The sequence below is a fragment of the Neofelis nebulosa genome, chromosome 9 (assembly GCF_028018385.1).
Source record: "Neofelis nebulosa isolate mNeoNeb1 chromosome 9, mNeoNeb1.pri, whole genome shotgun sequence".
Taxonomy (NCBI): Eukaryota; Metazoa; Chordata; class Mammalia; order Carnivora; family Felidae; genus Neofelis; species Neofelis nebulosa.
In genome coordinates, this window is record NC_080790.1 from 120,008,192 (window position 1) to 120,034,072 (window position 25,881).

A 25,881-nucleotide genomic window follows, 5' to 3' on the forward strand; every position below is an offset into this window, starting at 1 on the left:
AAATGGATGCTCAGGGTGTCGACGTGTCCTAGCCAGCAAGCAGTGGGGTGATGTTTCTATCTCGGTAATTTACTCTAATGGGTCTCGGTTCATTGGTTAACCAGTATTTCAAGCCTGTCCTTTCTTGCTATTCAATTTAGCTATCTTCTCCTGCGAGGAGGTCGTTTTTTGTTTCTAAATGTTGGAAATGGAGGATTATGACTTGGAGCAACGATTTACTCTCCAAATAAATACTACCAATTACCTTTGCAGCTATATGTACTCGTTAGACTTAACTATATTTACCTGTTCAAAACCATTCATCTATCGATCTAACTCCATCTCGCATACTCACACAGAGACCGATAATAAAAATATTTAAATGCAATGGGGACGGGATTTAAAACCATAAACACCAGTAGAAGCTTACAATGCTAATCGTACCCCTAAAGTACCACAAGACAAAGTATCATAAATGCAGTGGAATGACTCCATTGCTTTGTGCATATTTAAAAAGATATGGCACTGAGAGGACCAATCTGTTACAGACAATTCAAAAATAAGCCAGAACCTAGAAGGGTTTAAATCCCACTGGGGCAGGATTTAAAAGCAGCCCCTTCCATCTGGCTGCCTCTCCTGCCTCCAGGCCCCCTGCAGGCCTGGATCCCCCTGGCTTCGAAGCCGCTGCTAGGTGCGCAGATTTCAAAGCGGCCCTGTGCCAGAGCGCCAAGGGGGCTGACTCAGGCCACATGCGGTGTTCCCTGCTCCTCAGCACTCCCCCTCCACCCCCCACCACAAAGGTGCAAACCCTGAAAGATGAAGCTATCTTGTAGCAGCCTACCTATTTTGTCCCCCCCACCCCCTTCCCCCGCCCAGACTGTTTTCCTGGAACCTACGCTTTGGCGCTAAGCCAGCAGGCTCTGCTGATGGATGCGGGGAAGAAACAGCTCTAGGAAGTATACTTGTGTATTCACCGCAAGGGCGTTAGAGATATTAGTCACAACAGTACTCAGTGTTCTTCTAAGATGACCCATGGAGAAATTTTCTTAGGGTTCAGGACCAAGGAAAGCTGTGCTTTTTTCTACAAAGCCCTCTTCTCCCTCTTTTCTTATTTCAGGGATGCCTGGAAGTTGCACAACATATACATTGCCCTCTTTGCTGTCTGTTAGGGACAGGAGAGCCACATTTAAGGCCCATCTCCAGCAAGGGTGTTGAGCTCTAGGTGTGCGCTTTCTATGTTAACCTCGGCCCCGGCGGCACGTTGGGTTTTTCCTTTTATTATTTTTTGTTGTCGTTGCATACACTTAATTGATAAGATACCCTAAGTCTTTTTTGGAATCAGGAAGAAGTTTAAATAATGCTAACAACCACTACTTAGTTTTTCCCATGAGCTGATATTCTCTGCTAAAGAATATAATATGCACGAGTTTACTGAATCCTGGCAATAATGTGACTGGGTGGAAGGTAACAGATATGCCTGCTCGAGTCTCGCAGGTGAGGGAGCAGAGGCTCGGAGAAGTAAAGTGACTCGTCCACGGTGCCACTGCTACCGAGCAGCAACACGAGGCTCCCTCCAACTCGGCATTCACCTTTGCAATCTTTCAACTTTCAACACGGTACACTTGGCTCGTTAATAAAAAAAAAAAAAAATCTTGTGAATAAACACACATATAATAAGATAACCAAGGCCATCTTCCTGGCTACTTTACTCAAGACTGAGATCATGACATTCACGCCAGCCTCTTAGGTGCTCGGGACAGACCACGGACGCTGCAAAGTGAGGAAATGGCTACCCTCCGGTTTGCCAGGCAGTCTGATATGTGAAATCTACTCTGTGCAGGTGATCCTGGCTCCCAACCCAGTAGGATTGGCGTGCACACGTGCAGGCACACCCCATACTTGCCTTTCCCACCGGGTTGTAAAATGGTTGACCCTGGTAAATTATCAATCACATGACAACACCAAGGAAGCAGGGAAAGGATTCGCAGCACTTGATTTAAGTAGCACGGAGGTCCCCACCTTCAGATCTGAAACCCAGCAACCCACTTTGTTTATAATCTGCATGGCAGATGTCTCTTATCTTTGACACCAGGAAATCATGCCTATATATGCACAGTGAACAGCTTCAGATCTGAGTGTATTTTTAGAACAATGAGCCTGGAAAAGAAACGCAGCAATGCCTGTCAAAAGATGGATAACAGGAAAGCTAACTACTTGGGTCTGGATTTGTCAACTATTAATCAAGTGTCAAAAGAAAAAATATCAGGAATGCCCTCATTTCCATGCTGGGTGCAACCCAAGGGGACAACAGCTCTGTAGCCCAAGCTCAAACAAACTGCCCACAACATTTAAGGGGATGAGCTGCTAATTTCAAGCTCAGCTGAACTAACGGATCACCTCGGTGGCTCCTGATCTGTTCAAATATAATAGGCCCAAGTGTGGGTAAAGAGAGGAGCTGGGCTCTGACGGGGATGAAATGAACGAGCCTGTGCTAGTCTGTGTTCGTCCAGGGTTTGAAGGCACCGGCTGGTTCTTTGATGGGCTGGGATCCTACTGCTAGAAAGAAAGCAGGGAAGTCAGCCAGTAAATGAACCTTGAAACCTGGTCCTGACTTCTCACACAGAGGGTGGTAGGGGGACGTGGCACAATTAACATGAAAAGATCATTCTGGGGTGAAAAACTCTCTTCAGAGTTCAGTAAAGACGAAGCAGACTTATAAGAAATGCCATGCCCAAATGTACAGGAACTCATGTAAAGCATCATACATCTAACGTATTTATATATATCCCACATAGGTGTGTATATACACATGAGTATACCTCCAGAACACAAGCCCTGTGAGAGCAGAGGCCTCCTCTCTCATGCTCTCCTCTATTATCAGTGCCTAGAACACTGCCTGGCACGCAACAGATCCTCAGCTGGTCAGTGGAATGACTGAACTGGCTGAGTGGTCTCCCTCACGTATAAATGTAACTCGTGTGCACAATGACTCTGGGAGGAAGGTGTTATCACCACCCTTAGTTTACAGGGGAGGGAAATGAGGCACAAGGAAACGAAGTCATTCGCTCAAAGTCACAGAGTCAGTAAGATCTGAACCTACGTTTGTCCACCTCCAAGGCTGGTGCCCCATGCCCTTATATACAATGGCTATGCAGAGGAAGCTGGGAGGGGACCCCCACCCACAGTTCCCCCTCCCCGACCACCACCACACCGAGGACCGCAGCATTCAGTTCCTGTACAACCACAGGGTGCACCCTCCAGTCACTACCTGCTGGCCCCCTGCATCCCCACCCGGGTCCTGCGCTTGGCAGGCAGAGGCAGGACTGGGGGTGGAGACCAAGTGGCCTAAAAGCTCTGTTCTTCATCTTTTTCAGAACAGGTATTGTTCCTTTTAGCCCCAGGGTGGAAGGCTTATTGGATGATTTGAGTCCTCCCCGCAAAAGACAGGGAGCCTCAGAGGACGCTGAGAGAGAGGCCCAAAGAGTGTGGTTTTAACGGAGTTGAGTTGAATCAGGCTGACAGCATGTACAGGCTTTAAGGAAAAACACAGAAATTTGGGGTATGTGCTCTCATCTCAGATTCCTTTCATGTATGGGAAGGAAAAGCTCCATGGTCAGGGAGGCACAGAACTGTGGAGGCCCACTGCATGCCGGGAGAGATCTCAGAGGCTTCTGGGGCTACTGGAGAATTTAAATCAGTTGAGTCTGCCTCTGCCATGGTGGAGGCGGGGGCATGGCTGACACAGACCTGTTATCTGTAATCGAACACTTACCCTCAGGGACACTGCCCTGTTTACAACTGTGGGTAGGCTGACCCCTTCTCCGACACCCCAAATAGGATTTGCTCACTTGTTGTTACCCATTGAAGTTATTTAACCAAATGGACTGGGGGGAGCTGGCATTTCTCTTGCATAGCCAGTTAACAGTGACACCTAGTGGTAATATACAGTGAGGTTCTACCGTACCCCTCCCCCCGCCCCTCCCCCAAGTTGCAAGATTTATGCCCCTCCTTACAAGGCACATTCGCTAGATAAAAGCATTAAACTGGAATGGCGTTTCTGTTCTTAGCATTTACAGCCTTGGTTATATCAACCACCCCCTGATCAATTTCCATTTCTAGAGTTTACAGCCTGGATGTAAAAGCCTGCCACAAAGGCTCTATTTAATATGACAAATTAAAAAAGCAAACACAGGCTTGGTCATCCTTTGGAGCCAGGAAAAGCAAACAGGAGGGAGGAAAAAGCCAACCGTAATGCACACAAAGAGGAACTTTCATGGAACTGCTGAGTTTGTCTCCATGCCAACGCTAGGGAGGCCGCCCCTCAGAGGCCCCAGCCCCGACCTGCTGGACTCACAGACATGTGAAGGGGAACAGAGAAGGCTGCCCCAAAATGTGCCACTTTGGTGTGTGAACGGACTTGAGATTGAAGGGAATCAAGACCCAGCAGTTTCAAGAAAAACTTTTACTTCTCCATTAACTACCTAAAAAAATTCGAATAGAGAGCCTGGCCCAGAAAAAGAACTATTACCAGAGATAACTTTTCATAAGAATAACCTAGGTGTATGGCAGGGCAAACATCTAATTACCAAACACCTGATCTTAGGTCCTGTGGATCACCCTGCTCCCTCCCCTTGTGAAGCCCCGGCCCCTAGACCATTCCTCAGGATGGCAAGGAAGCTTCAACTGCCCCATGTGACCCTGGGTCTCATATTTTTATAAGGCTCCCTTATATATGAAATTAAAAAAAAAAGTGTTTATCTCCCACTAATCTGTCCTGTATCAATTATTAGACCAGCCAAAGAACCTAGAAGGGTACAGCAGAAGGAAAATTCTTATCCCCCCTAACACAGCTGCTCACCTACCTCCTTTCAGAGCAGCCACCGGCCCTCACTTGTTTCCTCACCAGCCGTGTCAGACAGAGGGGCCACTTCCAAATGAAGCTGGTCATCTACCCCGCGTCGGAAACTCACCAGCTCCAAGGAAGCCGGGGCATTGGGGCATCTGTGGACAGCTCTGGTTTTTACTGCGTTTCTGTTACCCTCTGGCTATAGGGTTCCCCCTTGGGCCCTGGCAACAAACACAACAGCCTTCCCTTCTCCCATGAGTGGGCGGCGGGTGTCAGTGCTTGCTGTGTGGGGAATACAGAGGGGCAGGAGTGGGCACGGGGTGGGGGAGGGGGTGCGGCGAGGAGGCTTCTGCAATTGTTCAGGTAAGAGGTGAGGGTGGCCTAGCCTGGTGGCTTGGAAGTGAAGAGACGTAGACAGTCTGAAGAGAAATTCTGCAAGGTAGGTGGACAGGCTTCCCTTCTGGAACGGATGTAGGGTGTGAGGGAAGAGAAAAATGAAGGACAGACAACTGAATGGAAGATGGGGCCACTTGCTGAGCTAGGGGACCTGATTCATCAGTCCCTGCAGGCATGAGTGTCTCAGTACCCAGCCACCCGCCTCTCTTCCTGCAGTAAGGAGGCTCACAAAGAGACCAGGTTTCCCATTGTCTCGGGCTTCTTTTCCCATTTAGAGAGCTTATTAGTTTCTGAATCGAGATGCCAAATCAGCTCCTGATCAAGAACAACACTGGTTTTTTTCCCTTGACTTCAAAATAAGTTTGCGGATGATGTGTCTGTGAACCAATCAACCTTGCCCTTCCTCCCCTCCCAGCCTGGCAAGAGGGAGGTCATCTGACTCAACCCCGAATGGAATGCGGTAGAGCAAACAAAGGCACTGCAGTCAAGTGGTCTGGCTGCGTTTTCCTCCTCCAGAGGCACCTTGAATACCAACTCAAAATTCAGCAAGGTCCAATTCCAGGTTTAATTGCTTTTAGCGGCACCAAAGAAAATTAGAAATGAAAAGATAATGAATTGCGAATATTAGCCTGTTTGATGGTTCTCAACTTGAAGGATAGGTACGGGGTGGATGCAGAAAAAGTAGAATGGGGCAGAGAATGTGAAAGTCAGATCGTTGTGACTCTTGGTTATAATAGGCACACAGAAGCTTCAGGATGAATTTACTACATTCTTGGGTTGTACCTGAAATCAGCACCATTAGCTTTAGGAACACTGCCAGGGGTGTGTGTGTTGGGGGGGTGGGGAGACTCTTTTCACCCTAAGTTGGTTCTTTAAGGAACAAGAATGTCTGAGGATAAGAAGCTGGTTGGGATGCGCCCCTGTGCTCCAGAAACCATGACTGATTCTGGGCCTAGGGGAAGTGACGGGGAAGTGACAGAAAGAAAAAAGGGAACTGGGGAAATCGAGAGCAAAAAATTGCAAAGGACAATAAATCAATTCGAAAAGATATTTCCATCACTCCCAGAGACTGCAAGGTTTATAAGGGAGCAAGCAGCCTTCCTCATTTCACAGTCTGAGCAGCCTTGCAGCCCTTCAGGGAATGGGATGACTCCTACCCCACCAAGGAAGCTCAGGGACACGTTTCTAGAAGCCCAAGAAGTGGGAGGGACTGTTTATTTGCTCTGAGCCAGAGCTGCAGGGCCCAGGGTAATACACAGAGCCAGGCCAGAGAGGCCAACTTTTGTTTTAACTGCAGACACCCAGGAGATAGCAGGTCCACTCTGGTCCCCTTTCTCCTGACAGATGGAGAGCTGGGGAAAGAGGGCCACAGTACATTTTTGGTCTCAAGTCTGGGGACTGATGATGTGCTTGGTTTTAGCTTTTGAGAAAAGCCCTTTGGGACTCAAGGAAAGCGAGTTCTTCCACTGGAGGTGTCGCAGCTATTCTCGAACAAGCACAACTCTTGGAAATTATAATCACATAATTTCGGAGCCAGAAAAGGCCTTTTAAACTATTAGTCCATGGAGTTTCTTGGTTATTGGGAGAACTATTAGTTCTCCACAATCCGATGCATGTTGTGGACGCTACCGAGAAAAAGGAACCTACGTGTCTGCTTGTACACACCCAATTTTGTGCACACTCTGCAAGGGTTTAGAGCACCTGACAGCCGTTAAGATGCCCCGTGGAGTGAAGCCACTTCTGCCATCTTACTGCCAGATCAGTAACCTAAGGCTTTTGCTTTGCACACAAAGGAGCTGAGGTCCGGAGAGGTGCCAGGGTCACCTGGTCACTAGAGTAGGGCCTAGGAGCAGCTCTCTCTCCGGCCAGGAGAGTGCTTTGTCCCCCTCAGCACACCGTCTTTCTGCTTTTTGCCCCTTTGGCATTGCTGCTGACACTGCAGCAGAGGAAAAGGTTACTTGCAAAGAGAAACGCGTCCAGTAAAAATACCACCTCTAGAGTTGGCCCAGTTAAAGAAACCATCGTAACCTGGCAAGAAGAGCGAGGAGAGAAGAGCACAGACGTGGCTTGACTCTGCTCGCCATTAGCAAATCATCGATAATTGAGAGCAAACGTAAAGAGATGCGGGTGATCAAGCAGACGTACCTCCTGGCAGCCTCTTGTAATTTCACGGGCTGTTTGGCGCTGAGGTAAATCAAGCAGGCATCAGCCACTCTATTCAGGTCACCCTCACCTGCGAAGAGGAAAAACAAAACAAGCATCGGCCCTCAGACTTCATTTGGGACAAGCAGTAACCCACTGCTGTCCGCTGAAACTGGAACAGCTAGGGGAGATGCCCTGGGCTCTTTACTCCATCCCGCATATCAGAAAACACATCAAGATAGGTGGAAAAATGAGGCCAGAGGGAGACTGAAGGAGAGGGAGGAGCACAACCGGGCACGGAGCGCAAGAGTGGCGGCGAGACCACGCGGGGTGTGTGTCGCCAGGGGCGAGAGGCTGGTACCTACCTAGGTCCAGTCTCTCGCAGAGGGGGCCCAGGCCCTGCAGCACGGCCAGCTGCAGCTTGAAGGCCAGTGTGTGGGAATAAACCGGCCCAGCCCGAGCACTGACAGGAGCCTGGGTGACTAAGGAGCCAGCCAGCTTCGGCAGGACATCTTTGCAGAAACGGCTCCGTAGGAAGTCGCCACACTTGCCTCCCAGGGTCTGCAAGACCTGCAGAAACAGCCCCCAATGTGGTGAATGCGTGTCGCCACGGCAGCAGAGAGCTAAGGAATGCCTGGTAATTCAATTTCTTCTTGGAAAAAAAAAAAAAAAATAGAATTACTGCTGTTAATTCCTTGCCCGTGGTTTGTGATTCTGACAGTTATGAATTCGGAGGTCTCTGCTCCCAAGGCATGGCTGCTTCTATCCATAAATACAGATTACACGGGGAATAAGTCAAAGGAATCTTGGGTTGGATGAATAATATGATTAATACCTTGATTTTCCTCCCTTTTTTGGTTAGGAAAAAAAAAAAAGCTTAAAGCAGTTCACATAGATCATCTCTTGACTCTTCCTAACATCCCTCGAAAAAAGGCTTGTGCTTTGAACCCTAGCTAGCTGAACAAACACAAACAGTGAGGCCCAGCTGCTGCTACGCAGGCACTGGGAGGGCAGTGGTTGGCTGAGGCCCCTCGGCTGAGTCGGGGCATGGACCCAGTGGTCAGGGCCATGTCGGGGCCTTTCCCGTCCCATCACACCATCTCCTTTGTACATTACCCTTGTCCCATCTTCCACAACAGGCGGTTTCTTTGCACGTCTCGTTTTAAACTTTCTCTAGCAGAACATATTGAAACGTTTTGCCCTGCTGCCCAAGGCTGAATATACAGGATAATAGGAACTTCTTTAAAAATTGGTAAGCAAAGCATAACCAGCAGAGAATGTTTGCCGACTTTGCAGAGAATAAGGCCCTTATTTCAGGTCCCTCGGCTGGCCTGCACAAGGCGTTACAGACCTCAGATGTCATCGACGTGTCTGGGAGTGGGAAAGCAGCCTCAGAGCACACACATCTTTATATCTTTTCCTTTTTCTACACTTGCCGTTATTTCAGATTACCTATTAGTTTCTACAAAGGAAAGCAGCACATCTGAATAAGATTTAGCAAGACCTCCCTCCTTCCCCCTCCCCCCAAACCTCCCTCCTCCCCTTTCTGTGTGTGTGATTTTGCATATTTTGCTTTACAAAAAAATATTAACAACGTTGACAATTTTATATGTTTTAAACGTAAGCTTATATTTTGGTCTAGGTTATGCTGAAGAATCATACAGAAAACCAAAACACTTGCTCCAAGTACACTAGTTGCATTTCTGGCTTCATTTTATGTCCCTACGGATCCTTTTTCCTTGCCTTATCTTCCTCACATACTCCTAATTTATGTTAGCTTGCCCTGATAAATATATTTCTGTAGGTTGCCTTACGTGCGTTCCAGAATAAGGAAGGATATAAATAAATAAGCCAAAATACACGTGCTGATATAAGACAAAGTCAAGAGAATAATACCTGACACATATATATATGGTTTTTAACTTTCCAAAGTATTTCACCAAATAGTCCCATTTTACCCTTGACAACAATACCATGAGGAAGGTAGAACACATGGTCCTAAGGCCAACGTGACTCTGAGTGGTCCTGGGCTTTGCCCCAAGTCACTGGATGGGCGGAGGATGCCCACTGCTAGAATCTCGGCCCCTTCCCCTGGACTCCTGTGCAGTGCGAAGAACATGGGCACAAACTCACAGATTTGGGTTCTATCACGTACTAGCTGTGTGATCTTGAGAAAATCCCTTAACTTCTCTGGGCTTGTTTCCTCCTCTGTCAAGAACGGGGGGGAATAGTAGCTACCTTGCCAGGTTGTTGTAAGGAGAGGAGTTCGTATGTGAGGATGTGCCAGGCACACAGTGGGTGCTCCATAAATACCGGCAGCCCTTTTCATCTCCTAGTTCCTTCTGCTTCAAATTCAAAATAAGAGACTTTTACTTTCTTTTCTGTGCCTTTCTTGTTTTGCTATACTTTCTTCAAAGTACGTGATGTTGCAACCTGATAAAAAGAACCATCCCCAAAGACACCGCTGTGCTCTGTGCTGACCACCCCCCACCCCCATGACTGACAGTGGTGGGGCAGCAGCACCGTACCTTGAAGGCTCTGAGCACTGCCAGGGGGTCGTCATTTGTGAGTCGGTGCACGAGTGGGGGCCAGGCCCGGTGAGCCAAGGGAAGGAGCTGGTTCTTGTGGGATTGCAGAACAACTACACACAAATCCAGCACATCCAAGACCTGAAAGAGAGGATGTGATTTTGGCAGAGTAGGAGTTAGTCACGGGAGGAGTGGAAGAGCATTCCTAGAAGTTCCTAAAGGTGGGAACAGCCAACGGGGAAGACCCCGAGGAGGGAGGGCTTGCAGGGCTTAGGAAACTAAGGCAGGGCCGTGTGCGGCATGACAGAGGAGGGGTAAGAGGGGGACCGTGAAGGTGTCATGTTAGGAATTTCTTATTTTGTACTAAGTGCAGTAGGGAGCCATCAGAATGGTTTAAGCAGGAAAGTGCCAGGATACAATTCGTGTCTTAAAAAGGTCATTCTGGCTACTGAGTGGGGAGAGGGACCTGCAGCGGGAGAGAGAGGCCAGTAGGCCCCTCAGGGAGCTGGCACTGTGCCCCTGAGAGGAGGGCATGCAGGCACAGGGTGGTGGCCAAGGGGTGAAAGGCTTTGAGGTCTGTCCTGGGATGGCTTCACCTGCTGATAGACTCCATACTGGGGCAATAAAGAGAGGAATCTATCCAAAGGGGCTGCCTGGGGTCAGGCTCAGCAACTGAACAGGTGCAGGCGCCTCTGGATGAGGCAGGAGCGGTGGAAGGGAGGAGGCTGAGATGTTGGGTGAGGTCACATGCTCTTTCTTCTAAATGGAGAGGCCAAGTAGGCAGCCGAGATACAAGTCCACTTTCAGAAGAGAGGCTCGGGGTAGCCTAATGCAAACTGGGTTTGTCACCCTCCCTGAAAATGTTTCCTGATCTCCCACAGCTCAGAGCACACTGAAGACCACTGGCCTGCCTCTGTGTCGCCGGCAGGGGTCACGATGATGACCACTGTAGGCCTTCCTCCTCGAGACGGCCAGCCTTCACAGCACAGGGGAAGGAGCACATCTGAATAAGACAGAGCGAGGTCTGCCAACATGGGAGTGGTGAATCCTGCTGGTGCCTATTATATGCTGGTCACACTGACACCGGAATAGGAACAAAGAACAGAAGTGGGCCTGCTCCTCGGAGGGAACAGGCAGGCAGAATAAGAGAAACCTTGGCGTATAGCGGAGAGCAGAGTAGCCCAGCAGAAACGGCACTGCCATCACTGGCTGAGTGTGAGTTCTGTCACTAACTGGGCAAATTAGGTTGGGCGTCATTGATTCCAAGATATACATTTCCTCCTTCTGCCTGGAATGTTCATCTCCCCGCCTTTGCCCCTTGGAAAGTTGGCTTCTTCTCAGCCTTTAAGTCTTGGCTCAAATATCACCACCTCAGGAAAGGCCTTCCCCAATGACTTGGTCAAAAACAGGGTATAAGCTCTGTCTTATTCAACAGGGTTCGGTACAGAGTAGGCTCCTGATGCAAGTTCACTGGATGGGTGAATTACTATTTTCTATCCTAGAACCTGCTTATTACCGTCAGAGATTTCCATACCTTATAGGTGTGTGTTTGTATATTGCCTTTCTCCACAAGAGACAGGAAGTTCCATGAAGACAGGAATGCTGGCTTCATATCCTTCTAGACACCCTCTGCCTGACCTGTAGCGGTCCTCAATAAACATTAAGTGAATGAACGTGTGTGTGAAGCTGTTTCATATTTATACTCAACAACTCAGTGAGGTAGGTACCATCACATCCATTTTACAGAAGAAATGGAGGCTTAAAATGGTGAATTAACTTTTCCAAGGTTGCACAGGCAGAGCCGGGATGTGAACTCAAGTATGGAGGTCTGATTCCAACGCTGATGATTTCAATAACTGTGGTGTGGCTATAGCTGCTACAAAGCCTCTATGAAAGGGAAGACACTTTGCTAATGCATCACCCAGACATCTACAATAAAGCCTTGCATACAGTAGGCACTCAAAGAGTACCTGCTGAATGGAACAAGAGATGAGTGCTAAGAAGTGTCTCTGGGGGAACTAAACAAATGTGAGATAATCCTGGATCGGGGTTTCCTAGCCCATCACTCCAAGCAGGGCAATGCGCTCTCATCACTAACAGGAACTCACTGAAGCAGCTGTGTTTCTCAGGCCTGCCTGGGAATGGGGAAGGGACGGGCCAGGCTGCGTTGTCTTCCCTTGGCTGTGTGATCTTCTTCCAGGTGATTCTGAAAGCCCTGTCCCCACCCCCACACACCCCACCATCCTGTTTCACTATTGCACAATTTAAGTCCTTGCTTAAGGGACTTAAGGGACAGGGATGCTGCTCGGGAAACTGCCAGCAAACGAGGATACAAGACTAAGAAGTGTGAAATGGAAACAGAAACAGATAGAGGCCAGAGTCATGTTTGGAAGAACGACCACTCCCAAGGATTAAAACCTGCATCCCGCATTAAGTCGCTTCAGAAAATGATATCCCTGCCAAAGCGTATGATTTCCTTTCCCTTGGAGACTCAACGAATGTCCAACGGCACTGTGCGGTTTTTAATTCCAGAAAGGGGACTTGGCTCCCTTTTGACATCTGAGCCGATACAGAAGGACGTGAGGCTGCCATCCCACAGATAAATTCTTCCTGAGGTCTTCTCTTGGCCACCACACATGGACCAGGAGATAAGGGCGGCTGCTTGCTCATCCGTGCAGTCACTGCCAACCGGACCAAACCCGAGTCCTGCTGCCACAAACGCAGGGAAAGGGCTGCACACTGACCTTCAATCGGATTTTCAGATGTTTATCTGACAACAAATGGATGCAGCGTTCCATCACATCTGCGGCTATTTGGACCTGCACTGGCAGTGGTGGCTCTACATCAGGACCGGTGTCACGCTCGTCCCCTTTGGGAGGGTCTGACTGCTCCTCTGGAAAGAAAGCATAACCGGGGACAGTGTTTTATGAGGGATGCCCACTTTGACTTACTCTCCCAACCTCAGGCATGGGAACAGCATTCACAAGGGAAAGTGTCTAGGAAACGACCCTAAGGAAACCATGTAAGATTTGGGTCAAGCTACGAGTCAAGATATTCACCACAGAATTAACTATAATTGCTAAAAACTGGGGGGAAAACCCCTCCATGGCCGCTCAAGGAGGTTACATCCGTACAATGACATATCACGAGGGCCCCCAAATTTGTGTTTGCCAAGGGCTTTAACAACCAGGGAATATGTTTTTGAAAGAATATTGTGTTAAAAAGAGAAAAGCAGCATATAAAATTGCATGCACAGTGGGAGCATTATTATATACATTTTTGCATAGCAGGAGGTACAATGAAATACTAAGAGAGATGGGGTCATGAGATCATACAGCATTTCAAATTTTCTCCAAAAAATTTTTTTCCAAAGTTTTTTGCTCTTTTCTAAATTTCCATTAATAAATATTTAAGATAAAAACATAAGAGGGCAACATTCTAATCTGGAGCTCTGACGCTGGACAGCTCCCGGGCTGGCCTTGCTCCGTCCTTTACTCTTTCTTTCCTCTTGGTTCATTCTTTGACTAAAGGACTCGTGTGTCTTCCACCAGCCTGTAAGACCTTTTGACGGCCAAGATCAGACCTTACTGATGCTGCACGAGAGATAATAGCAGGGCAGCTTAATGTAATGCACGGGGAGGGGGTCTGGTCAAAGGAGGTCAGTTCAAGTCCTGCCTACACACCTATTAGCAACCCTCTCATCCTGCATTACTTCATCTGGAAAAAAGGTACAAAGCATGCCCACCTCATTTGCGTGTTGAGAGAGTTAAAGACGATGAATGTCACCAGCTATTATTCTTTCATTGCCTAGAGTGCTGTGTCGCATGTGATAGGCGTAAGTTTGTAAATTAAAACAACAACAAAGACGTGGGAGTTGCATGAAACCCAGGCCAAAATCCCTATCCGGAAAATGTTTCCTCTGTCTACTTACAGCCCCCAGCTCCCCCTGCCCAAGCCCCCATTACTAGCTGTGCCCATTTCCACCGAGCTGAACATCGTTCCCTTCACTCTTTCGTGTTTCAGTTTTTTCTGCTGGAAAAAACAGAATCTTATAGCACAGGCCACACTATCTCTACCAGATGCTGCAAAGATAAATGAAAAGGCATCTGTAGAGTGCTTGGATTTCTTGGAGAAAGGGACCTCAGGTACGCGAGGTGCTTTCATTGTGGTTAAAACAAAAAACACATGTCAAACCAACATCACGCCAGACATTCTTTATAATGCCAAGTGTTTGGTGTGTTCTTGATGAATGATAATTATAAGAATGATAAGGCTGTGCTTTTCTTCCCAGAGGAGGATATGTTGTTTGAAATTCACCTACTGCAGAATGTTATTTGAGGGATGTGGATTTTTCCGTTACTGGGAGAAAGGTTGATTCATTCAGTCTGCTCCTAGCCAACATCAACTAGAACCAGAAGATCCTAATCATGAGAGAATGGATTCACGGACAATGCTAGAATTTCCAGCAAGAATGGCAAATCTGGATTACGAAGGATCATGATGCCTCTCCTTCTGGGTTTCTGGGTTTGGGTATGGGGTGCAGGTCGGGAGAACAAAGACTGGGTTGGCTTCAGAAATAAAACCAAGAAGAAAAGGCCTGATAATAGACTTCAGATTGGGAAACTGTCCTCAGGGAAGGCAATGACTCAATTCTGCATAAATCACTATCTGGGGCCTGTGATGCTTCTCTGCTATTTAGAAGGAACTTGCTGTAGTTAGTTGCATTGAACTATGATTTCCTGTTATCCTGGAAGTACTGGCTTCAGTTCACCAGAGTCTCAGAGTAGAGATCACCAAAAAAGAAAAAGAAATCTGCTCAATTCCAACCTAACAAACTAATTTGGGACTCAGTTCGATTTAGGATAGTTCTGAGACCACCAAGCTCATTATGACTTGGCATTTTATATTTGCAGAGGAGATTCTAACAATTTATTAATCCTTCCGTGACCTGAAGCTCCAGATTGAGCTTGTGAATAAAACAACAGGCCACAGCTTCAACTAGCCTGAACTCTCTTCTCCTTTTTCGTATAAATAGGTAAGAAAAACACTGAAGTCTCCTCCCACTAATAAGTAAATAGACAAAGCATATGAACAGACAATGGGCAGAAGAAAAAAACTGTTAGGAAAAAAAAGCATATAGGAAGATGTTCAACCCTACCTGTAATCAAAGAAATGCCAAGCAAAATAGTAAGAAACATTTTTCACCTCTTAATTTAGCAAGAAGTGAAACGAGTAATGGCCAATGTTGGCAAGGTTGTGGTACAACCAGTGTTAATCCTGCACCACTGAACGGAAGGTATAAATTGACACAACCTTTCTGGAAGGCAATTTGGCAAGCATAAAATAATGTTCATATCCTTGACCCAGAAATCCCACTTCTGGGATTTATAAAGAAATATGCAAAAAAAGGGAAAAGGTCACGTGCACAGAACCAACCACTGCAGCGCTGTTTATTATAGAGAAAAGCTGGAAGCAACCCGAACTGGCCACAGGGGAATGGATACTTAGTAGCAGCTATTAAAACATTAATCATGAAAACTCTATAGCAACGTGGAGAGTTGCTGATTATATAACTAAGTGCAAAAAGGGTATAATGCATTGAAACTGTGGCCACCACCATATAAAAATAGGTTTGCAACAAAAAGGAACGGGATAAGATTGCGCGCGCACACACACACACACACACACAAAAGAGGATGCTTATGTTTAGCATGGTGAGGTTGATCCAGGATCTAGAGGTTTGGTAGACTTTTCTGAGTACCAAACTTTCTGTAATGATATTTCATTCTTATAATAATCTGCTTCAAAAAGAAAAAAAAAAAAACGGCTAAGTCAAAATAAATAGTTACCTTCTTCATTATCCAAATCTGAGACATTTCCATCCGCCACATCCTTTTCTCTGAGGTAGCTCAGCAAAAATTGTTCAATGTCTTCCGCTGTGGTGGTATTCTCGAGTCCTTTCTCAGGAGTTGCCGGTCTCTGGCTCCAATGACTTCCCTCCTCCCCTGCACTTTGCTCTTGGAGTTGCCCAAGATCACCTGTGTCTGGGAACCACTGGGCTGTGAGCAAAGTGTTACAACGATCACCATAGTCAGGGACAACAGGCATCGGTACTCTATAAGCAGAATAAACTCTTTGCCATGGCCTGTGTGGCCCCACGTGATCTAGTCCCTCTGTCTCTCCAACCTCATCTTCCAGCCACTCCCAGTTGCCTGTTAACTGGGCACCTTCCCATTCCTCCAATGTGGCAGGTATTTTCCTGCCCTAGAATGTTTTGCAGATGCTGTTCTCGCTGTCTGGAATACTTTCCCCACTATGTCACTTCTGGCTAATTCCAACTCACCTTTCACATCTCAATACACAGAGGACTTGCCCAGCAAAGCCATCCCTTGACTTCCCAATCCAATTTAGGTCCCTCACGGGCTCCTATATAGCACCATCTTCTTTCCTTTCACATCAACTCACCGTGATTTGCAATTACATTTATCTTGAGTTACTGTTTAGGGTCTGAATCTCCCACTAGATTCCATGCTCCATGGAGCGCCACTGGAATCCAATATGCCCAGCATGGAGTAGGTGCTCAAAATATATACTGGATGAAAAAACATGCTAGACTGGAGAATACATGCAAGTGACAAAATTCTGAGTACAAGATGCACTGCTCAGTAGCAGAAGACAGGCTCTACAGGGACTTAGAAAGGACACAGCCCCTCACATCTGTATTTCTGATATAAAAGGCTGGCATTTTCTCCCCAAAGCTTTCCCTTCTTCAGTGATGCTCCAATACTTCTGATGTGTCACCACAGAATAAGCCTTAAACATCAACTGAGCCAGCGGTTTTCAAACTGGAGCCCTAGGGCTCTGCAGAAATGTCCTGGGGCCACAACAGGGAGGGCCCCAGAAGACAGCATGCTAAAGGGGGTGGACTCAGGACTTCTAACCCTTCTCTAACCCAGCAGCTCTGATTTCAACTCTTCTTGTACCCTGGGGTTCCCCTGGGCTTCATTTCAAAAAAGGCTCTAACACTTAAAGAAACAAGAAAACCCCAGTGTGAATTTTCACCCTCTTTTTACAGACAGCAGGAAAAATGCCTCCGATAACCTTTAGCACCTGCTAATTTCCTTTCCATCAAGGAGCATGTGCACAGAGTAGGAGCAAAAACACAGGGGAGATGGCAGGGCCAGGCTAGTGGGAGCGGCAGAGAGATAATGCTGGGTAAGAGCCTTCAATCCAGGATCTAGAGATCCCCATGTGTAGGGATCAACCATGCCATTTCTTCAATGCCCCATCCCCAGAGGTGTCAGGCCCTAGTATCCTCTAAGGGATCGAATTCCCAACAAGTTAAAACCAGGACCCAGCATTTACGGTACTCAGAGTGGACGTGCTGCGAAGATTATTTCTACATTCGGCTAGTGCCAGACATTAAAGTCTTGGCTCACAAATGGCTTTTAAACATAGGAAAAGAAGCTCAACCTCCCTCTGAACGTAAATTAAACTATAATAAGGCGCTATTCTTCTCCTATCGGATAAGCAAGGATTAGCAAAAAGCTCCGGAATATAGTGTGGACGAGGGCGTGGCAAAATTAGCACTCTCCAAAATCAGCACTTGCTGATAGGGGTTTAAATTGGGGCAACCTCTTCGGAGAGCAGGTTGAAACTCTCCATCCAAAACATAAATGTGGGGCGCCTGGCTGGCTCAGTCAGTGGAGTGTGCGACTCTTGACCTCAGGGTTGTGAGTTCGAGCCCCACGTTGGGTATATAGATTACTTAAAAAACAACAACCAGATTAAATGTACTGCCCTCGAAGTCAGTTCTCCCAAGGAATTAACCCTCCTGATATACTTTCATTTCCCAAAACGTGTGCGGGGTTCTTTGCAGACCTTTTGGAGGTTCTGTGAGACCACACCTGCACTCCCACCGACTTCAGGTCAGGTCATGATCTCACGGTTCGTGAGTTCGAGCCCCACACTGCGGCTCAACAGCACATAGGGGCGCTGACGGCACACAGCCCAGCCCGCCTTTGGATCCTCTGTCTCCCTCCCTCTCTCTGCTCCTCCCCACCTTCTCTCTCTCAAAAATAAACATTAAAAAAAGAAAAAGTGCTACACAGGGTTTCTCCTTTAGCGATGACCAAAGATATCAGCAATCCAAGGGAATTCAGTTTTCAAGGCCCACACTGAGATATCTCCTGAGAGGATATATTTAATAGGCCTTCCCTCAATATATTTTTAAAATCTCAGACGGACACACAGTATAGTTCCCTGAAGTACTAAAGGTGGAAGTCTGTGCTACATTCGGACTGCGGAAGCAAGTCACAGTCTCAAATGTGTAAGCAGTCAGCCAGCCTGCCACGAGGGCAGGGGCCCGGTTCTTCCCAGTCAACAGTGACGTCCCAGCAGCTAGTCCGGTACACAGACTTACGAGTGGTTGCAAAATAAAATCCAAACTCCTTCCCTCGGTCTCCAAGGCTGTGCAGGGTTTACCCTCGCCCACCCTTCCAGCTTTGTCTTGCATCACTCTCTCCACAGCGGCCTCTCTTCCAGTCTCTGAGGGCCTCAAGCCCTTTCTTCCCTCCAGATCTTTGCACCAGTTCCCTTTGCCTGAATGTTCTTAAAAACCATAAAAAGGATACGACAGCTCCGTATGTACTGAGGGACCCTTCTCAGCCTTCGGGTCTCAGCTTTAGTGTTGCTTTCTTAGAGAAGCCCTCCCTGACTGCTCTACTTAAAGTTACCTGGCCCTGTCGCTCCCTTGCAGCAAGTTACCTATTTTCCTCACAGTGCTCATTAGAATCCAAAGGGAACTTGTTCAATGATTTACTTGTCTTTCATTTCTTTTGCAGTAGCAAGAAAATTCCATGAGTTTATCTGTCTTGTTCACGGCTATATCCTGGTTACTTAGCAGTGTCTGACATTATGGCAGGCACTCTTCACTGAATGAATGAATAAAAGGACATTTAGACGGCATGTGAACGTTCGTGAATGAACGAATGAATGAATGAACAGTGGAAATGGCATCAGGTACAGGGCAGACGGCTGTCTCTGTTCCAGTCGCCTGCCTTGCTGTGACAAACTTTCTTACGTGGCTTTGGCTTTCTCGGCTGACAAAATGAGGCCAGCGACATTCCCACCTACTTTGGAGGCTACTCGTACTGAAATAAATACTAGAGATAGGGTCTTCGGATAAAAGGGACTCAAGTATATAACTCACTATGTTTTTTTCGTTTGAAGACGGACTATCTAGTTGAGAGGTTCTTTTTCTCGTAGTCCAAAACTTCGCCATTTTAATGGTTACTAATACCTCCAGTAGACACCCAACAGGACCAAAAGAAAGGAGAGAAACTCAAACCACCTCATACAATTAAAAGGTTAAAAGAAAGTTTCTAGACCTCTACTATGGTAGTCACTAGCTACATGTGGCTATTTAAATTAAAAGAAAGAATTCCTACCTCCGTTACACTAGCCACATGTTGCCTAGTGGCTACTGTAATAGAACATACACAAACTGTTTCCATCATCACAGAAAGTTCCACTGGACAGTAATATTCTAGCTGATCTGTGGACTGAGTAATTCCTGCTATTCCTATTCCCCACCAGCACAAATACCACTAACTCCAAGTATTGTCAGAAGCAGTTTGGTATATTGAAAAGAACAAAACTGTCATAAATCCTGACTTTACTCCTTATTTCCTGTGTGACCCTGGCTAAGTAGGATCTCACTGAGCCTTAGTTCTTCTTTTCTGTAAAATAAAAATGATGTTTACATTTAGTCTACAGGGTTTATGTCTGTTGCACAGAGCAGGAACTCAATATATGGTAGAGATTATTAGAAGTATATAAAAAAAGTGGGGCGCCTGGATGGCTCAGTTGGTTAAGCGGCTGACTTGGGCCTAGGCCATGGTCTCATAGTTTGTGGGTTCGAGCCCCGCATGGGGCTCTGTGCTGACAGCTCAGAGCCCGGAGCCTGCTTCAGATTCTGTGCCTCGCCCTCTCTCTGCCCCTCCCCTGCTCACGCTATGTCTCTCAAAAATAAACATTAAAAAAAAAAAGGGCAGTGGACCGCTCTCGTAACATGTGGGACTGGACCGACAACTATTCAAATTATGTTCTTGGGGCGCCTGGGTGGCGCAGTCGGTTAAGCGTCCGACTTCAGCCAGGTCACGATCTCGCGGTCCGTGAGTTCGAGCCCCGCGTCAGGCTCTGGGCTGATGGCTCGGAGCCTGGAGCCTGTTTCCGATTCTGTGTCTCCCTCTCTCTCTGCCCCTCCCTCGTTCATGCTCTGCCTCTCTCTGTCCCAAAAATAAAAATTAAAAAAAAAAAAAAAAAAAAAAAAAAAAAAAAAACAAATTATGTTCTCCATTACATAACCACACACGGACAAAAAACAAGGATACTGGTCCTTCCCCCAAATCAGCATTAAAAAGGGTTCTGAATGATGTACCTAATGCTGCCAGCAGGGCATGCAGGACGCTGACAAAGGAAGTAGCTCTCTTATCATAAAACTGGTCCAAAGTGGCCAAGACATCCTGAACCACATCTGCCACCAAAGGGAGCAGGCTAGCATCTGAGTTCCACAGCATGACTTCCAAGACCTTTGGGGTATGGGGGTGCAGAGACAGATGACGCAGATTTAAAGAGATTCCATTCACCAAATAGTCCGAATTTTGATTGATCAGGTGCTGCAGAGAGTCGTAGCCACAAGCACGGCAAATGTCCATCATGGCACTGGTAGCTGCCTGACTGACGAGCAGGGTTTGGTCTCCAGCCTTCTCCAGTACCGGATAGAGGGCTGACATCAAGAGCAAACGAAAGTCTTCTCCTAGGGCACACGCAAAGCGCCCAATCCCTTCCAACTGGATGCATATTTGCCAGATGTTGCCGTTCATGGAGCAAATAGTGGCACTTGGCTTTGAGAAGGCTGGAAAAGATGGAACTTGGCAGGTGTGTGCACCAGAGGTGATGGCCCGGAGGCCTGACTGCTTCACTGTTAGCTCCTCTCCCGCTTCTTCAGATTCGATACAAGTGATCAAATACCAGTTTTCTTGGCTTGTGTATTCTTCAAGTATAGATGTCACGATCTCTCTCAGTTCGTCTGGGCTTGTTTTTATATGTTTTTCATGAAGATTCTCCACCTCCAGCCCAGCAGCCCCCGCAACCACTTCATTCAGGATCATGGCAGCTTGCTTCCGGTAAACCACAGATTCGTGGTACAGCTCCATAAAGTGATCTACGAGCAAATAGAGGTCCCCGTAAAAGCCGAGAAGCCGACACACCTGCTGCAAGAGCAGGAAGAGCCTCTCGTCGGTGAAGAAGCGGAAGTACCTCTTCTGCATCTGACTCCATGGCTGCGCGGCCGCGGTCTCCGGAGAAGCACTCAGCTGATCAGAATTCCAGCGCCGCGCTTCAACGATTTTGATGTCAGTCACGTCTAGTTCTAGAACTTGGACAAGCGCTTTGGAAAGGCGCTGAAGATGGGCCGCGGAGTTGAGGACGAAGTTCACTTTGGGGCCCAAGAGTTTCAGATAACCGAGTAACGCGGAGAGCGTCGAGAATTTGCCCTGATCGTCCTGGGAGTTCATTAGGCGGGGGAGAGATGTGGCAAGGGAGTGCAGGTTCTCTGACAGGATGTCGGCGAAGGCTCTGTTGCCTACCACTACCTTCCGGTCCGCAAAATGTCTCAGAACTCTACTGCACTGGGCTTGGACTTCAGGACTCTCGTCATTCACTAGACCCACCAAAGCCTTCAGAAGGGGTCCAGCCGATCCGACCAGTGACTGGCTGCACTTCAGAAGAAGGGCTTCGACGAGTTCTATCAGTGCCAGCCTCACCTTCCGGTGTGGGTGGACTGAAACACACTCGATTATCTTTTTAATAAGGAGGGTCAATTTGTCGCTGGTATTTTTTACCCACTTGGCCTCCCTGTGAACCACCAGCTCTGCTACTCTGTGCTCCACTGCAGGCTTCGGTTGAACCTGTGGGATTCTTTCGAGCTGTTCATCAGCCATAACGAAACTCACTGTGTCGTAAAAGATCTTTAGAGAAGACGCGACAATGCCGTGCCCCTGTTTGAAGTCTCCTGTGATGACCCTGGTCAGTGCCATTGAGATTCCAGGTAAAAAGCAGGCAAACAAGTCCCCCAGCTGCTTTTGCTCAAGCTCATCCAAGGACCTCGGATGGTCTTGACAATCGCACTGAAAGAGTAAAACCTGTAAACATTTTAAGGCGGCAATTTTAATCTGCTTTGATTTCTCCCGTTCTGCTAGGTCCAACAGTAAAGATACAGCAAATCCTAAACGAGGCAGAATGGAGGGCTCGTAAAAAGCCAGAATGATGTCCCCATAAGCCGAGTGCATTAATGTGCTGAGGCCCCGGATCACCGCCAATTTCAACTCCTCGGACACAGCTGCGGGTTTTTGGGAGCTGGGCGAATACAGACAAGCGGAGAGTTCCGAAAAGAGCTCCCGGAGAAGTTCTTGCTCCTTCACACATGTTGAAGAGAGGACAAACGTGAGGCACTCCACCACGCTCTGGACCAACCGCTCTCTTTTGGGAGCCGGGGTCTTCAGGGTGAATCGCAAAGGGAAGAGGACATACTGCTGGAGCTCCTGAAGGGCAGAGTCACTCACGGCTCGCAGCCGTGCCTGCAGACGCTCCACGTTCTCCACCGTCTGTGTCTTTGCGAGCTGAACACAGACCGGACGTAAAACACCAAAGGCCTCCTCAGGAGTGTCAAAAACTGCCATTGCGCAGCGGCCTTCTCACTGAGGACGCATCCTGCAGGCTGGAGGAAGAAAACCCCCAGTAAAGGTCAAGCTCAAAGCAAATGCAAAGGGCACCTGCATTCAGTCGATCAACAGACATTTCGCGGGGGCCTACGTGCCAGGCACTGCACAAGGCATGAGGGGGGCGAGGGAACTGAAGAGAGACGGCCGCTCTTCTTAGGGGGCCCCGGTCCGGTGAGGGAAGCAGACGGACAGCTACCACGCGGTCAGAGAGTTAGGACAGGCCCGTGCTCACGACCCTGACTGTGGAAGCCCTGAATGTCCGAACCCTGGGGAAGCCGGGGTGGGTTTCACAGGAGGCAGATGCTTGAGCCAGACCGGAGGGAGGAATAAATAAGACTGTGGGCTGTTCTAGGGAGTTTGGATCTTAAGCTGTGGTAGTAACGGAGAGCCACGGAAGGTTTTATCTTTTTTTAAGTCGAGGTAGGACACTTACAGAGTAAAACGCACTAGTCTTAACGTACAGCTCAGTGGATTTTTGTGTATATAGAGATCTACGTAACCACTATCCAAAACAAGATAGAGAATACTTCCAGCACCCTAGAAGGCTCCCTCAAGGCCTTTTACAGTCAATTCCTATTTCCCCTGCCCAGTGGTAACCTCTATTCTGACTCCTATCCCCACGGATTAATTTTGTCTGTTCTTGTCATGGAGAGGTTTTAAGCCGAAGTTGATATGATCAACTTTATGCACTGAGAAGATGCCCCGGCAGCCAGTGATATAGGAGAAGAGTCAGAGCTGGGTGAGACCAAGGGCAGAACAAAACGGAAGGCAGTAGCCAAAGAAACGGGAAAACCAGGCGCACGCGCTATTACAGAAATCACGGGTGAAGAGAGCCCAACAGGAGGGAAAGATGGAGGGCAGGCAGGCAGGCAGGCAGTGAAAGGAGATAGGTCTATAGGTGGCTGAAGGAAGTGAACAACTTAATACCAGAAAATCTCTTTTCTCTGTGAGAAGAAATTCAAAGTCATGGGCTGGCAGTGAACAAGAAGTGAGGTAAACAGAGGGCTTGAGAAGAGAAATAAAAGTCTCAAACGTTCCCTCTGGGGAAGCAGAGCATGCTGGGAAGACATAAAAGTGTGGCCCAAGGGTACTGAGGACTGAGCTGAAGCTGGAGACCATAAATGTGTACAACTGTAAAATGCTGGCACTGGAAGGAGGCTTAGAGATTGTCTAGTTTGGTGGGGTCTGTCAGTCTGTCTCTCACAATCTCTCCCTCTCTTTTGGCTCAACTTGCTGGGGGCTTCTGGAGACATGATGCCTCTCCCTGTCCCCAATCCAATCAACCCTCCTGAGCCCCACTGACTACAAGGCTAGCAGGCAATTGGAGCCTGGTGAGCGTGTGAGCAAGACCTACTCAGCCCAGAGAGAGCGAGCCAGGGCCAGATTTTCCTCCTGGGTCAGGAGAGGGCTCAGGGCAACAATCAGGCTCTAAAACCCTAGAAAGAGTCTGGTCCACAGAGTTCCATGGTCTTCCGCAAGAAAGGGCAAAGCTGGTCTCTGTGAGGCTCACTGGGGGAGATATCTCCTGGTTGCTGTGACCCCCCCCGAGAAGCTAAGGAAGGGAGGAAGCTCAAATCTTCCTTATCTCAGGTCACTGATGCCGGAAGGCTCAGCCTGGGACTGCTGACACCCCACTGGCACCGGCCCACACGCTGATGACCCAGAGGCTGCTGGGCCATCCCCTCTGGTACTGTAGTTGGAACAGAAGGAAAGGAAGATAACCACTTAATGGGACCCAGGAGTCAAGAGGCAGGAAAAGCTGGCACAGCACTCTCTGAGGTGGTAAGTCTTAGATTAACAGAAGGGGTTGTGTTAATTTGAAAAATAATAAAAGCAATAAAAAGCTTGATCACAAGGTGAATGACATCCCTTAGAATTTTTAGCACATGACTTGCCACACCAAAAAAGCTCAGTTGGTGGAATTTTTTAAAAAAAGAAGATGGTTAATGACTGATATTCCATCAGTGGCCTGGAAGATGAAGTAGAGCTACTCTAAAACTCAGAGCAGAAGGACAAAGAGATGGAACTCGTGAGACTGGGAGAACAGACCTGGGAGAACCAGTGTGTAAATGGCTGGGAATTCTGGAAGGAGAAAAAGGACCAGGTGGAGGAGCTGAAACAAATAAATAACGGAAGCATTTTCCTGAGTTGCAGAAAGATTTATCTGGAGAGTGAAAAGACAGAAGGATACACACCTAGTAACACTCTGGTAAAATTCGTGTACACTAAAAGACAGAAAAATCAGGTATGCTTTCAGGAAGAGACACCAAACAACTTAGAAGACTTGCTTTGGCTTTCTCATTTGCAACAAGGGACACTAGAAGACAACGGAATAGTATCTGCTGACTGCAAATTAAGGACTGTGGCCCCCAAACCCTATATACCGCCAAGATAGTCACCTGTCAGACTGCAAGAACAAAAGCAAGGATTCAGAGAGGGCATTACCCATATACCCTCCCAAGGAAGATCCAGTACTTGAGAAAGGGCTCCATCAAACAACGGGAAACAGAGACCTAAAAATGGGAAGATGAATGAAAAAGGAAACACTGTTTGTTGGTAACTTTTTTTTTAGTGTGGAAAACTTTCTTCAAATACAATGTTTAAGTGGAAGCCCAGCATACAAGGTAGATAAAATCAGAGGGTCTGGCTGAAGATGGAGTAAAGGTGATGGGCTGGGGCTCTGCATCTCTCTTATTCGTCTCAGGAGTTTCAAGAAAATAACCCGGGGCCCGCAGAATTTTGTTCTCAGATTATATGACACAAACTGCAATAGAGCTAACGAAGTGGGAACGCGCAATATATCCCAAACTAAACTTCTCTGCCCACTCTCCTGTGCTTCCTTTGGGATTTATAGCCCTCACCTTGAGCTAGAAACCTTAGTCTTTCTTCCACCTCCCTCTTAATTCCACCATTCTCTTCAATTTCATCTATTCTACCCCTTCAATATCTTTCCAATCTGTTGGTGACGATAACCATCTATTTAATGCTGGACTGACTGTTTCCTCGCTGGCCCCTGGCCTCATGTGCTTGCCCTTCCTGGATCCACATTTCACCCTGACATGTAAGTAATCTTTGCACAACAAAAATCCGATCACTCTTCTCTGCTTAAAATTCTTCAACTGCGTGCCTAGCGTGCCTAATCACCGAGGCACACGTGGCCCTTCGCCATCAGGCTCCCACCTATCTTAGCAACCTCATCTCTCAG

General features: G+C 47.6%; 1 protein-coding gene across 1 annotated transcript in view; it reads right to left on the bottom strand.

The window, feature by feature from the left end:
* TTI1 (TELO2 interacting protein 1) overlaps positions 1-25,881 on the bottom strand; it is a 44,883-nt gene that overhangs the window by 5,679 nt on the left and 13,323 nt on the right. Inside the window, exons 2-7 of the mRNA XM_058685568.1 lie at positions 20,333-22,672; positions 15,741-15,950; positions 12,636-12,784; positions 9,892-10,032; positions 7,729-7,933; positions 7,367-7,454 (exon numbers count right to left, since the gene is read on the bottom strand). Coding sequence (XP_058541551.1) covers positions 7,367-7,454; positions 7,729-7,933; positions 9,892-10,032; positions 12,636-12,784; positions 15,741-15,950; positions 20,333-22,634 — 3,095 coding nt within the window. The 5' untranslated portion in view covers positions 22,635-22,672. The remainder of the gene's footprint in view (positions 1-7,366; positions 7,455-7,728; positions 7,934-9,891; positions 10,033-12,635; positions 12,785-15,740; positions 15,951-20,332; positions 22,673-25,881) is intronic.